At 42.1% G+C, this 14,533-nt stretch overlaps 1 protein-coding gene across 3 annotated transcripts in view; it reads right to left on the bottom strand.

Annotated features, from left to right (window-relative positions):
- The window catches only part of adgrv1 (adhesion G protein-coupled receptor V1), a 107,268-nt gene that overhangs the window by 55,281 nt on the left and 37,454 nt on the right, over positions 1-14,533 (bottom strand). For 2 of the 3 annotated variants that reach the window (XM_077520624.1, XM_077520626.1), the window contains 36 exons: positions 13,891-14,106; positions 13,597-13,812; positions 13,280-13,524; positions 13,024-13,205; positions 12,036-12,534; positions 11,647-11,956; positions 11,356-11,565; positions 11,157-11,287; positions 10,959-11,058; positions 10,711-10,890; positions 10,427-10,590; positions 10,115-10,202; positions 9,932-9,955; positions 9,426-9,504; positions 9,204-9,342; positions 8,888-9,029; positions 8,548-8,813; positions 7,880-8,055; positions 7,650-7,777; positions 7,376-7,557; positions 6,519-6,665; positions 6,351-6,431; positions 6,007-6,271; positions 4,633-4,755; positions 4,285-4,507; positions 4,008-4,212; positions 3,746-3,892; positions 3,062-3,317; positions 2,453-2,655; positions 2,207-2,383; positions 1,348-1,530; positions 1,107-1,286; positions 768-932; positions 478-601; positions 267-390; positions 40-178 (listed from right to left, as the gene is read on the bottom strand). In XM_077520624.1, the coding sequence (XP_077376750.1) occupies positions 40-178; positions 267-390; positions 478-601; positions 768-932; positions 1,107-1,286; positions 1,348-1,530; positions 2,207-2,383; positions 2,453-2,655; positions 3,062-3,317; positions 3,746-3,892; positions 4,008-4,212; positions 4,285-4,507; positions 4,633-4,755; positions 6,007-6,271; positions 6,351-6,431; positions 6,519-6,665; positions 7,376-7,557; positions 7,650-7,777; positions 7,880-8,055; positions 8,548-8,813; positions 8,888-9,029; positions 9,204-9,342; positions 9,426-9,504; positions 9,932-9,955; positions 10,115-10,202; positions 10,427-10,590; positions 10,711-10,890; positions 10,959-11,058; positions 11,157-11,287; positions 11,356-11,565; positions 11,647-11,956; positions 12,036-12,534; positions 13,024-13,205; positions 13,280-13,524; positions 13,597-13,812; positions 13,891-14,106 (6,419 nt within the window). The remainder of the gene's footprint in view (positions 1-39; positions 179-266; positions 391-477; positions 602-767; positions 933-1,106; positions 1,287-1,347; positions 1,531-2,206; positions 2,384-2,452; positions 2,656-3,061; positions 3,318-3,745; positions 3,893-4,007; positions 4,213-4,284; positions 4,508-4,632; positions 4,756-6,006; positions 6,272-6,350; positions 6,432-6,518; positions 6,666-7,375; positions 7,558-7,649; positions 7,778-7,879; positions 8,056-8,547; positions 8,814-8,887; positions 9,030-9,203; positions 9,343-9,425; positions 9,505-9,931; positions 9,956-10,114; positions 10,203-10,426; positions 10,591-10,710; positions 10,891-10,958; positions 11,059-11,156; positions 11,288-11,355; positions 11,566-11,646; positions 11,957-12,035; positions 12,535-13,023; positions 13,206-13,279; positions 13,525-13,596; positions 13,813-13,890; positions 14,107-14,533) is intronic. The other variant, XM_077520625.1, reaches the window with a different exon arrangement.

Raw genomic sequence — 14,533 nt, 5'->3', positions numbered from 1 at the left:
TCACCAGAAAATAATGACACATTCCACATTTATCAGTACCTTCAGAATGAAAGAAGCAAACGACTGCTGGTCTTTCATAGTTACTAAGCCAGACATGTCTATGAATTCAGCAACCAAAGCAGGAGTGATATTCCACTGCACCCGCACTTCACCAAACGCACCTGGCCCACGGATAAGGCTGCAACAAATGTTATTTTTTTCTCATTTTAAATTCTACACGAACAACTAAGAAGATGTCAAATGTCTTCCCATTATGTTCATCTCACTTGACAACAGCGCTGCCATTATAAAATCCTTCAGGTTCTCCAATGAAAATACTTTTTGAGGACTCTGCCAGCCCGATAATTCCCAGGGCAGCCTTGTCTGCCATGATAGTGATGGTTGCCAAATCTGGAATATAACACGAGAAAAGACAAGACTGCAATGATTTGATTCAGTCTCTCTCAGCAGCAGTACAAGACCATTTTTTTTAAGTACCATTTAAAGGGTCGATGACAGCACCGCCGTCAGTCGCAGGAAAGAGCTTGACAGTGAAGTGTTCATCTCCCTCCATTACGCTGTCAGCAAGGGCTCTTATCACAAGTGCCTTCATTGATTCAGTCTGGAAAATCAGCACAAAGGTGAAATTGCATCTTTCAGGCAATTGGCTCTTAAATTCTTAGTTGAGTGCACTTAAGTCCAATAAATTCCTGGTAATTTAAATGAACTCCCTTGAAAAGTTACCATCTTTTGGAATTTTGTAACCCTACTCTATATTAATGTTGTACCTCAGTGAAGACGAGAGTCCCATTGAGGGGTGAAAGGTCGTGAACGGCTTGTCCGTCCAGCTGCCACATCAGCGTCACGGCCCCCTCGCCTCCTTCACTGCGCAGTACTGCTAGTCGAGCGACAGCAGCGGGATCATCAGCAAACTCTGGCTCACTCACGGTCACCTTGGAGAGGTGGGAACTTTTGTGACTTAATATGACAACAACATGCCCATATCACAATCAGAATTTTGTAAGAATGTCGACAGTTTTGTCCATTCATTTGATTTTTGTTTAATTGGAAATCCACGTTATCGACAACTGGGCAAACTATGGACATTGGTTAGTTTTAGCTTGCACCTCAAGCTGTTGGAATCCAAATCGTCCCAGAGGTGAATCATTGGCTGGAATGATGACTGTGACAGAGGTCACATCTCCCAGTCGAGAGCCACCAATCACCCGCAGTAAATTTACTTTGAACTTCTCCAAAGCCTCCATAAGGTCCTCATCCAAGATGGTGATGACAATCTCGGCTGTCCGCTAGAGGAACCAAGCCATTAGGTACTTGTCAAACAGCTCCCATTTGAGAACATGGATTTACCTGCCCATCTTGGAAGGTGATGTTACCAGATGAGGGGCTGAAATCAGTATGATCAGCAGTAAGGGGTTGAGCCTCCCAGTAGGTGACAAGTCTTCCCATTGCACCAGCAAGTCGCACCACTGTCAGGTGGAGGATGTTGTCAGGTGCTGGCATCTCATAGGCCACCATAACTCTAGGCATACCCTAAAGGATGACAAAATACTGGAAAGCTGAGTGTTTCACTCTAAAAGCATGTAGGTTAAAATTGAGCTAAATTGGGTCAAAAAGGGACCGACCCAACCTTTTGGGTTATTCAATTAAACCAAAAAGTGGGGTCAAAGAAATAACCCACAAAACAACTAAAAAAAAATGGTTTGGTTACTTTGTGTGTCATTAATTTAATTTGACCCAACATTTTGCATTTAATAACTCAAAACGTCGGGCTGGTTCATTTTGACCCAATTCGATTGGGCTCTTCAATTAACCCAAAAAGTTGGGTCAAATGAATAGCCAACAAAACAACCCAAGAAAATGGGTTTCTTTGAGGGTTGTTGATTTAATTTGACCCATCTTTTTGGGTTAAATAACTCAAAAAGTTGGGTTGGTTCTTTTTGACCCAATCCAATTGGGTTATTCAACTAACCCAAAAAGTTGGGCCAAATTAATAACTTAACCCTGAAAATTGGGTTACATTGTGGGTTATTACTTTAATAACACAAAAAGTTGGGTGTGTCCAATGTCAACTCAATTTGAGTAATTTTTAACCCAACTGTTTTTAGAGTGTTAGTTATTATTACCAAGCTACATTGATCCCTTAAATGTTGTGTCAATAGAGCAAATCTATTCTCGGGCTCAGTCCTGCAGCAAATCCTGCACTTACTTCTGGCGTAGCGAACTGCAAGATCCCTCGAGGGTCGTCATTTTCCTGGATGGTTACTTCAGCTACTTCCATGCCAGGTCTCTTTACAGAGGGCTGGCCTGTTCCAGCTAGCCCACTAACTAGCTCCACACCGGTGATATTTACCACGAAACTCTCTGACAGTTCTGGGATGTCATCCTCAGAAAACACATTTGCACATTTTAGAGCAAATTATGCTTGAGATTAAACACAAGAGTTCATTCTTACTGGAAGGATTGTGATGGTCACAAGGGCCACAGTTGCTCCTTCTGTCATAATAAGCGTGTCATCTTTGGCGATGTAGTCGTGATCTGCGGAGGCCTGTTTGGATGGAGGTTGGTGCAAGGCAGGCCTGGTCTCATAATGAATTTGCACCTCACCAGAGGAGCCATGTTCCCGCACAACGGACAAAGTCAGATTGAATGGAAAGCCTGCAAGTTTGGAGAACGTTATTTAACTGATATAATAAAACACAGAGCAAGAACTATTAAATACTGGAGAAATTTCATGGAAAATGGCAAACAAAATATAAATCATTAAGCAACTCTCTTGATATGGTTCAGACTAATCTGACAGCCTTCCAGATGGATTAAACCTCGAATTACCTGTCCTGGAAACGCTGAAAGCACTTTTACAGTAAGTCTCAAAGTGTTTTTTTTTCTTCCTGTAACCACTTCTTAAGAAATATAATCAGATCTCTCCTTGTTAAAGAACACATAATACAATCAAGCTGTCTGCTGGATAGCGGTTAGGTCTAAATATTTTCTCAGAAAATTACAATGTCTTTGCTTCATCATCATTTACTGTACCATCCTTTGTGGAGTGACACATGCTCACCCAGTGGTTCTTGTGTTCGAGTAATCTGAGAGTCCAAATGCCATCCAATCACCCCATAGGGGGAACCGTTTGGCAGGATGGTGAGGAGCGCTCGCGCCCGCAACTCGTCGATGACGGCAGCCTGTTGGATGTCCTGCAGCTCGACTGTGATCACATCCATGAGGGTGACGGCAACGCTCTCACTCAGCTCTGCAGTCGCATCTGCGAGCACCGTCAGTTGAATGGCGGCAACCGACTGACCCTCTGAGAATGTAACCTATGAGGATGACATCACATCTTTACATTTATTTTAGATAGGTAGTTTAGATATTTAGTTTTTGTAGTTGTTGATACTTGATACAGTATAGAATGACAAAAATGGTATTGCAATCAATGACGGTATGAAATTTCCATACCTTTATAAGGTTGAACATGTCATAGTCTATCACTAATGAAGTCGTAAAGTCATAGTTAATAGAACATGCTTGCATTAAAAACATTTTATAGTCCACAAATACAAAACAAACAAATGAAAATTATCTACTCAGAACTAGAGTGGCTTAACTCCATTCTCCAACTTTGATTTCTTCAAGTATTCAAATGAAAGATTTACCTTTTCTCTATTAATTTTTGCACTTCCGTTTAAATGATGAGACCGCACCGTTACATAACATTGTGTGGCATGATTGAGGGGTATTGACGCACCACTCCAGAAGTGGGAAAAATGTCCGCCAGATTCCCACTGGCAGCCCAGTGAACGGTCAGTCGGCCAAAAGTCCCCCTTCTCCTTTCCACGGTGAGGAAGATCGGATGATTCTGCTCCAACTCCTCAACCTCTACAGATAGAGAATTCTGGAACGAGTCAGCAATTTAATTTCGATTTGGGGGATTATAATCAGTGTATTTAAAAAAACAACAAATGTAACACTCTGACTGGCATTTCACAGCACAGGGTTCGTTATCTTGCCTGCGCAAATCCAATCACTCCGTGCGCATTGTCGTTGCTGGGAACCACAACGGTCACCTGACCTCCAAATCCAATTTCTGCCCCACCCTTTGGATTCTTCAGGCGGACCTGAAAGTGCTCCTGCTCTTCAGGGATATCATCATCTAAAACATTCACCGCAATTTGCAGCTCGCTGTCGCCGGGTAAGAAATTCAACTCGCCAAAACTGAGGAGGACAGTAACAATAAAATAGTTTTCTAGAACCGAACTGAGTAATGATAAGACATCCCGGCAATACCTTGGTATGAAGTCAGACTGATTGGATACTGAAGTTAAAAGATAAAGTCTGGAGCGGTTCTCCTCAGAAGAAGCCAAGAGTGTCTTGGTGGTGTTGAGGGACGGCACTTTGAAGGAGAGAAACCTCATCGCTGGTGGGGCCTTCAGAATGCTGACGAACAGGCTGGCACCAGACCTCCTGGAGTAGAGTGACGAGCTATTTCTACCAGCGAGCATAATGTAAACTGGGAGAGAGAATTGAAGCACATCATAAGTCACATACCTAGAACATCCTTAGGCACACCGCTAAAACATTATATAATGATTTATGTCAGTAAACAGTCATCTTGTAATTGTAAACGGAACTTACTGAGCTCAGAGGGAGCAGTGAATGAATGAATTGAGGTGAGGCCCGGGTGAGTAATGGACTGCTGCAACTCAGGTGAACGCTGCCCTAATCTCCACAGGAACACCTCACAGGAGGGGAGGACACCTGAAGAAATGACACATATACAATATATGCATCATTTACCATTTTTATTAAGAGATTTCTTGTCCAAATGTACAATCACTTAATGGGAAATATGGAGACAACAGAACAAAGCTCCTCGTGAGAATGTGCAACTGTACCCATAAAGCCTTTAGAAGTTTGTGTGCACTATCAAAACCCATATCAAACTATTACACTATTCTTATAGGGGAAGTCAACCAAAAAAAAAAATCTTCTTTACAATTTTCTTCTATTTTCCCTCACTAGCCTAAAAACATTGCAGTCTGTGTAATTTGAACTAAGCAGCAAAATCCATCCATTTTTATCCATCTCAGGGGGCGGCCATTTTGCAACTTGCTATTGACTGAAATGACATCACAGCTGTTCACGACTCAGGTAACAACCAATCACAGCTCACTTGTTCTCTGAGTTTGATCACGTGACATTCACAAGCTGAGCCGTGATTGGTTGTTACCTCCTGAGTAACTGTGATGTCATTTTCACTTGACAGCAAGTGGCAAAATGGCCACCCCTTAGATGGATAAAGCGAGTGGATTTTCATATTACACAAGCACAAAATTACCGTATTTTCTGCACTATAATATATGACATATTTCCAAACTTTTTCCATATATAAGGCGCACCGCACTATAAGGCGCACCGCGTTATAAGGCGCACCTTCACTGAATGACATATTTTAAAACTTTTTTCATATATAAGGAGCTACAGTAGAGGCTGGGGTTATGTTATGCATCCATTAGATGGTGCTGCGCTAAAGGGAATGTCAACAAAACAGTCAGATGGGTCAGTCAAACTTTATTAAGAGATTACAAACCAGCTTTCTGACAACTCCATTCACTCCCAAAATGAATAAACAACTTTTATTATTTTCTATGAGGTAAAGTATTAATATTAGCTAGCGATCCAAGATGGCGGGATCTTCTGCGCATGCACGTCACCGATCGTGCAGGGTCACCGATAGCGTCTTGACAGCGAGACCTGTTGCGGCTCAATACCGATCCATATATAAGGCGCACTGGATTATAAGGCGCATGGTCAGCTTTTGAAAAAATTTTAAGGCTTTTAGGTGCGCCTTATAGTGCGGAAAATAATAATAATCAGGAAAAAATAATAGTAATCAGTATACCGTGTTTAGATTAGTGGGGCTGGTTAAAATATATTGTAACGATGCAATGAAAATATTTTGGCTAACTCAACACAATGTAGATAACATTTAACAAAAATGTACATCACCTTGAAGAAGCACCAAGAAAAGAGTGCCCTTTGCTCCTGTCTGGACTGTGTCCAATTGGCTGACTCTGCCCGAAATGGGGAGGGGCTGCGGATTCCCAAATCTCCCGTCGGTCCAGTGGAGAAGCAGGCAGCTGGTCGTCTCACTGTTTAAGCAAACTACTAAATAAGGATCTTCTGCGTGGGTGAATGGAGTCACACTGACAATATGTTCTTGAAAGTCAAGTGTCTGCAGGAGGGTGAAGGAGCCTCTGGCCCATACAAATATCTGTAGCATGAAATAAAAAAAAATTAAAACGTGCCTTCACTGACTTTTACAGAAACATTACGACAACATTTGACATCACCTGACTTGAGGCTATAAGAAAATCTCTGTCGTCAATTGAGAAGTGTTTCACTTCCATCGCTTCGACACCGATGATTTGTTCCTAACAACAAAAGGTACATGAAGACCACAAAAGTCAATACAACAAATTGTTATGAATGACGAAAACATCAATGGGTGTTGTACCGACCAATGTGACATTGAGGTCCCTGTGAAGTTTTAAGATGCTGAGGTTGGCTGCAGGGGCGAATGGCGAGCCACCATGTGTGATGGCGATGTAGCTGTTATTTTGAAGTGAAAACCCAACACAAGAACTTGGATCCTGAATCCTTGCAGACTGGAAGATCGGTAAGGAGAAATCAGTGCATTTAGGATCAGATTGCTACAGGACATAGAAGGGTTATTCAAGTATAGGGTGTCTCAAAAGTCAAAATAAACTTCTTTTTTATTTTTTTTTTATTTTGCTTCAAGTATCATTCAGACAGACATGAAGCTATCATCAGCATTTGATGGGTTGGACTTTGCAGTTTTTGTAAGCATACCATGTCCTCTACCATGTCTTGATAAGTCATATTGGAGCAGTACTCAACTACAGCTGAACTCTATAATATATTGCACTTTAAAAAACCTGAAGTCTGTCTGGGATGATGTATCATTCTTTGACGCATCTATTGACTTGAATTTCATTTCTGTTGCATTCCGGATAGACTTTCCTTGGCTTTGCGCAAATGCCTGCTCGAGAAGTTTGGTGTGTTCAGTCGTGGTGGTAGTGGTAGGCTTTCCACTGCTTGGTTAGTCATAAAAAGATTCTGTTTCAAGAAATTAACCTTGAATATTGGATAAATAGTACTACGCAATAAAGTAGTGAGAGAGCTGCTATTAGCTAACAATGGACAGGGGAATTATATGTTTAGAAAAACTGCAAAGCCAAAGCTGTTAAATGCTGATGGTCTCACATCTGTCTGAATAATCCTTGAAACAAAACAGAACAAAAAAAAGAAATGCACATTACATTGACTTTTGGGACATCCTGTATTTATGATTTACCTCTACAGGCACAAACACTCCTTGCCATTGATAGAGAGTGGCCAGTGTGTGGGAAGATCCCACAGCGGGAGTCTTATCAAGTCTTACAGCAAGGATGGTTGGCATTCCGGGGACAGAGCACCAAGTGGATGTGGGGCTGTCTTCAAAGCTCTGATGCAATCCCATCAACTGGAGAGGGCCCTCTTTAAGACACAGTTCAGGACAAGAATGCATTATACTGACTTTGCTTCACAGGTAGGAGTTGACTCCGGATGCAAACATTTAGTAGCATCACCTAAAGCAACAGCTGTGTCAGACTGCGTCTCCCACTCCACACTGACAGTGGACTCAAGGCTATTGCTGCGAGACACTGTGAGGAAGATGGGACCACCTCCTTCCTTTGCCATCACTTCCGTGTTACTTCTGCACAGGAAACATACATGAAGTTTACATACCATTACACATTTGGCCGTTCTGTCACGAATAAAACTTTCAAAATAATTTATGGCTGATTTACTTCCTGACCTATCGAGTGTGGGTCCAATGCGGAACAAGCCAGATGGCGCAAGGTTCTCTAGGACGGTGATGACAACGTGCAGCTGGTCACCTAGACGTGCGCCGCCGGTTGGGTCGGACAAGCTCATCGTGAACGTTTCATTCGCTTCAGGCTCGGCATCAAGCAATGCTCGGATTTCCAGCATCTGAAACACCACACACACAATGAACATTAACACGTGATTATAAAATCTAATACTGTAAACATGACTGACATCTTTTTACATTAGGGTTGTAAGTCAAGGGTTCCAAAAATATTAGCACCACGGTGAACATTGATAACGTGTACCGATTTCTTTTAACTCTATACATATCTGAAGTTCATCAGAACTTTACAATTTTACCAAAACTGTAATTGAAATGAAAATCAGTAAAAACTAGCAGTTCCAAATGCCTAACGTTTTGAATTTCTCAACATATAATGTGAATATTTTACGTAAAAAGTCAATATTATATCATTTATAATTTATCTAGTCTACAAGCTGCAAGTAATTATCCATCCAACCATTTTCTGAACCGCTTACTCCTTACAAGGGTCGCGAAGGATGCTGGAGCCTATCTCAGCTGGCTACGGGCAGTAGGCGGGGTACACCCTGAACTGGTCGCCAGCCAATCGCAGTGCTAGTAATTATCCTCACCTTGGACCTAACGCCCTCCTCCAACACCACAAACCCTTGGGCTGGTATGAGGTCACCATCGGCAAGGCTGCCATTGGAATCTTTTATGCTAAACTGCGCAGTCACGGTCCCGAATGTGCCCTCCCCTGGGTTCCGAACCACATAAAGGGTGGCGACGCTCTCACTCAACCGCAGCCCGGACGTGGGCTCCTTCAGTAAGAATGGCTGGCTGGTATTAAAAGATAAGACACCGTGTCCATCGTCACTCGCCAGAATTTTCACCGTGGCTGAAATACAAATGAATAAAAGGTCAGCTTTTGCCGTTGACCCTCAGGAGGACTAATCAGATGGAGCGACTAACCTGTGGTATTGGTGCCAAGTTCAAGCCCAGGTGACGGATCAGAGAGTATCAGCTGGAATCGTTCATCCCCCTCTGGAATGATGTCATCGATGATTTGCACTTCAACAAACTTGTGTTTTTCACCGTTGACAAAATGGAGCACCTGATTGGAAAAAAGGCAACATTACATTGTGCAAGAAAACATGCCATGGCAAATCCTGTATAGGAGAATCCATGTCTTAGGCTATGTTCGGATTTTTTTTTGCCAAAATGTGACCTTAATCTGACTTTCTTTATGTCCGATTTCTTTCCTATCCGACCTAGAGTGTGTTTGTACCGTTTCGCTGGTGTTGTAGTCCAGGCCTTGCTGAGCTTCCAGATTCTGAGCATTGAAGAAAAGAGAAACATTCCCATATGTGCCTTTATTCCTGTAGGCCACGAGGGTGAGAATTCCTAATGTTTCATTCACTTCAAACCTAGAAACCAAAGAACATCCGACTTTGTTTGAATTGGAACTTGAGCATGTCAACAATAAACATGTCGTGCTTTCTTTCCTTACATGGTGCTTGTCCATTCAATGACTCCTCTAATTCCATCATTGGCAGCAATCATGACCTCTGCCACCAAACCATGAGTGTCTATGACACAGGATCATACATGATGAGGATTAATATACATTAGATTAAGTGTTAACTTCAAGCTTAAACTCGAGAAGCTCTAAAAGGAGTTTGAGCAGCCATATTTAAGTTGGACTCGCCTTCAGTCATTCTGTGACCAAATGACGAGGAAGCCAAGTATGGTTTTAGTTGGGTTAGTTAATCTGCTGTCATCTAAACCACATAATTCCTCTTTTATGGAAAGCATCACTCTCTCCAAACCACATGACTAATGCCATGTGTGACTGACTTCTCTTATTCATAAGCTCCACTATGGCATGAATTAGGGTGTACGTAGTAGCAGTTGCAAGCCAGCTTGCTCGTAATAAAAACAAACAGAATTAAGGCTCATTCTGGTGCTGTGTTATTATTAAGCCCTTTACACTGGAAGCATGGGAGCATAAATTACCTGGTAATGTGCAATACACGACTTCTACTCACACAGAGCAAAGTAGTGAAGATTGTGAGAAAGTATAAAAGGGGGAGTTATTTAGACAACAAGACAATATGCGATATATATTTATGAGCTATTAATAAAAAATGTTAGTAAATGTAAAACCTAACCCAACAACAAATCAATTTAGTCTCATACCAAGCTGAGGGACTGTGGCAAGGGTTGTCAGGAGTACTGCAGATGTAATGTTGACCAAGAAGTATTCCTGCACCTCTGGAATGTCATCCTGGTAAAAAATAAAATAAAATAAAATAAAATAAAATAAAATAAAATAAAATAAAATAAAATAAAATAAAATAAAATAAAATAAAATAAAATAATTAATTAATAAATACATACATACATACATACATAAAAAACATAAATTCTTCACATTAAATTTGTCCATGCCCAACATAAAAGATCTTAAAACTTCTATCTAATAATACAGTCAGGATGAGGGGTCCTTACCTCCAAAATGGTGACAGGGATGGCAACAGAAGTCTGACCCTCCTGAAGAATCACAGAACCAGTTCCAGCCAAGAAGTCTTTTCCTGGGTCAGCAAGAGCACCTTCTACCAGGGAGAGGTCCTCCAGAGAACCTTTGAGAACCTCATAGGAAACATTCACTGCTCCTGACCAAAGAAATGTAAAAAATACTATCAGTTCAATTATACATACATAAAAAGCTCACAGGAAGTAAATCAATTTAATAAGTAAACTTCACAGAATCACCTAAAACACGGCAAACTGACCTGAAGCGCCAAACTCCCTGTTGATGTAGACGTTTATGGTTTGCTCTCGCTCTTCAGTGGTCACCTTAAGGGATGATGGCGCAATGGTCAACAGCCCGTATGGCTCGTCACTGGTGTCCACTGTCAACATCGCCACACTTCCCTGAACGTCAAACGCGGCGTGACCTGGCGCTGCAACACCTTCAACACGGAAATGAAATTCTAAATCATCTTGCTGTTCCAAGTTTTGTTGAGTAATTGCGTGTTACCAAAAGTTTGGATGTCGGTCAAGGAAATTTTATATTCAGCTCTGTCTTCTGGTGTGACATCATCAAGAAGCTGTAAAACAATTGTAGCATTCAGCTGCCCCTGTGGGAGATTTAAAAGAAACAATGTTGGAAAAACAAATAATTAAGTTGCAGTCATCATTTGTTTAAGTCATCTCGTATCACCACCACATGATTTACCTCATTAAATAATAGTCTCCCTGAAGTTTGAATGAAGGTCTGGTCTACAAGGGGACCTTGTATCACCCAATCCAACGTGACATTACCCAGACCTGGAGCGGTCCTCAAAACTAACAAAGTCACTTTTTCACCTGTAAAACAGAAAAAAATGTTTAGTAGGTTCAAACTAACTGTCAAAGTGTTACGACTGATTACACACCCTCTCTGGCGATGACGGAACGAGATGCTGGATGGAATCCCACAATGCCGGCAACATTATCATTAGCCAGAATCACAATGTCGACAGTATCCGAACTGGGGAGGATTCGACTTCCGCCTTCCGTATTCACAAGGCCAATCATCAGGCTCTCGTTGTCTTCTGGCTCAATATCGTCTCTGATTTCAATCTCTATTGTCTTCTTGAGATCACCTGCAGACATGTTCCAAAAAGAGTGATTACATGAATTGTCCTGACTGGCAAGACACAAAAGTATAGCAGGTGATACCGTACCATCAAAAACCAGAGTCCCCCCAGTTCCAGTGAAGTCTCTATCTGGTGTGGCTTTTCCTCCAACAAACCTCCACTCCACAGTGACCGTCCCCAAGTTGCCTCCTCTCCGTTCAATGACCAAAGGAACCACCACCAAAGGTTCTTCACGAACCTCAATGTAAAGCCCCTTATTGGTAGCGCCGGGACTGGCGCTATAAATCAAGAACACGCCAAATGCATCCCCGTTCAACCCTATGGTGACCACTGCTTTATCTGGCTGGCCAATAGAGGGCTGGTTCCTCTGGTCTGCTGTCAAATTCATCAGCCCTACCTTCAATTGAGATGAACACAACATTGAATAGATTGGGTCAAAAACTAGACCAAACCAAAAATACTACGTCATAAAATACCTTTAAAATCTGTATGCCAAAGCTTTCATCCATTTCAGGGAAGGTATCAGTCAGAATGAGCACAGTGAGGTTTGCTTCTCCTGAGCCGTCCTCCATAAAGGCACTTCCGGCCGTCACAGGGATGTAGTCGCTCCCTGCCGAGGCCTGGCTGCTGAACAATACGGCAGCTGCAGTCACATTTTTCACATAAGTTATGACCTGAGACGCTGTTTCCAGTTGGCCAGTCCATGAAGTCACCCAAGTGCAGGAAGGCGGGATTGTGTTTGAAGAGAGGGAGAAGGCTTGGCATGCACGCTCTCTCAGGCATGCAGCAGCACAGGCGGCCAAGGTATCCGTCAGACCGGTGACGTTCAGCGAGCCTTGAGGGGGAGTTGCTGGAAGCCCAGGTTTTGGGGCGTCATAGTAGGTAAGCAGGTTCTGGCCCTCAGCTTGAGCTGAGTCGACTGGGTCGATCTGTGAGGTGCCGTACAGGATTTGCAAGCGCCCAAAGTGCCCGTCACTGAAATTCAAAAAAGGGATGATTAAAATTAATTTCAAACCCAAAAACATATAAATATATGTTTTTAATAGTTTATCCTTCACCCCAAAAACATATTTATATGTCTTTTTATGTTTTTTTTTATTTATCTATTTTTTTAGGTTGGAGCATAACAGAAGGGTTTGATACAGCTTTTGACATTAAGAGGTCACTTAAAGCGATGGTAGTGATTCCATAAAACAGCTAGCAGTTGGAAGCAGAGTATACGAGATCAGCCAGGGCCATGTTGCAACAAGCTCTTTTTCCAGTGTTCTCAACGTGTTTGTGAATAATGATGACACTTGGGTGTATTCTAATGCTAATTACTGCGAAACAGAAACAGATACAAATATACTTTTTACCCGATGCAAGAAGAGACTAATCTTTCTTTTGGTAGGTTCCATGTTTTTATAGCAACAGAACACAGTATTCTGTGGGCCTTGCAAAATCAGTCATAGTTATTACAGCTACCTTCTTTGGACTGTAATATTGGCTGCGAAGACTCCTTCCAGTGGCTCCTGGATGCGGTAAACCGACTGTCCAAAGTAGACTGTCCCATATGGATTGTCATTGGCAGGCACTTTAATATTAACAGACGTATCGGCTCCGAGGTTTCCACCATTACTGGCACTGGTGAGTTCTATTTTTATAATCTAGCAAAGGCACAATTGAACAAGTCTTGATTGTCAGCAATTATATGCATGTGATTTGATTTTGTTGTTTTTACCTCAGTGATTTCAGGAACATCATCTGCTAGGACATCAACTCGAAGAGTCTTCATAGTCTCTCCGGGAGCAAAGGTCACATCTCCTGAAGTTGGTCTGATATCCCTAACTGCGAGCATACCATTGACAGTGGCCTGCCATTGAACCACCACTGTCCCAATAGTGCCAGCGTTACGTACTATTGGCAGTGCAACTTCAATGGAGTTGGATGTTGGCTCCTCTATAGTGACTGGAGCAGCATGGAAGACTGAAATGAAAGGAAATCAGAAGTTTTCTCTAGACGTACATACATGTAGCGTCAGACTTGACAAAAACTAACCAAAGGCACCAAAAGGGTCATCAGAAGGCAATATGGTGATAATGGCACGTGTGAGCTCTCCCAACAGAGCTCCTCCAGTAGTCTGATTGATCAACTCGACAACAACAGTCTCCTCCAGCTCCGGGACCACGTCATTAATGACATAAATAGGTACTGATTTGCTGGATTCGCCTTCAAGAAGGACGACATCAGTGGAAGCAACACTGTAGTCTTCACCTACAGGGAGCACACATTTACCCAGATGAAGCGTACAAACAGATGGTTTATAATTTATATAGCCTCCCATAAACTTACTGACTCTGGCGGTCAACGGCACGGCTCTGAACTTGACGGATACGTCTGCAAATATCCCACCGACGCGTGTGACGTTTATGATAGGGCCAACATAGTCTTCAGCCACGCTAACAGCAGAAGCTGACAGTTGAAGGACACCAAAGGCATCATCACTGGCCTCCACTATCACCTGCGCTACAATTTCCATTCTTGAGCCAAGAGAGGGCGAGTTGGAAACTGTGAAGGAACATTAAGAGAATGGTGAAATACAATTTAATGAGACAAGAGCTGTTGCATTCAGCAGTGATTCAGTGAGAATATTCACGGGCATGCGAGTATATGCACCAGTACTAAACAAGTACACACTTGACACTGAGGAGATACATTTGTGAGTAATTTTTCACGATACAACTGTGCCTTCAATTATAAGTAACTCGACTTTGAGTTTTTTTGTTTTTTTTTAATATACAAGTCATTCAACTGATTGTTTGCTTTGATTTGTGAGCGCTGTATTGTGGCAGCAGTTTGACAAAAAAGAATTAGCAAGTCTTTAAAAAGAGACTTTGTTGAAATTTACTGTTAAACTAAACATAATGCCAAGACAATTAGGTGTTATGCAAAACAACTACATACTAGCTTAGCCTAACGCTCAGTGGTAGTGTGG

This window comes from Festucalex cinctus, chromosome 5 (assembly GCF_051991245.1).
Source record: "Festucalex cinctus isolate MCC-2025b chromosome 5, RoL_Fcin_1.0, whole genome shotgun sequence".
NCBI classification, from domain to species: Eukaryota; Metazoa; Chordata; class Actinopteri; order Syngnathiformes; family Syngnathidae; genus Festucalex; species Festucalex cinctus.
Note: the sequence above shows the minus strand (reverse complement) of the source record. Positions and strands in the feature narration are given on the sequence as shown.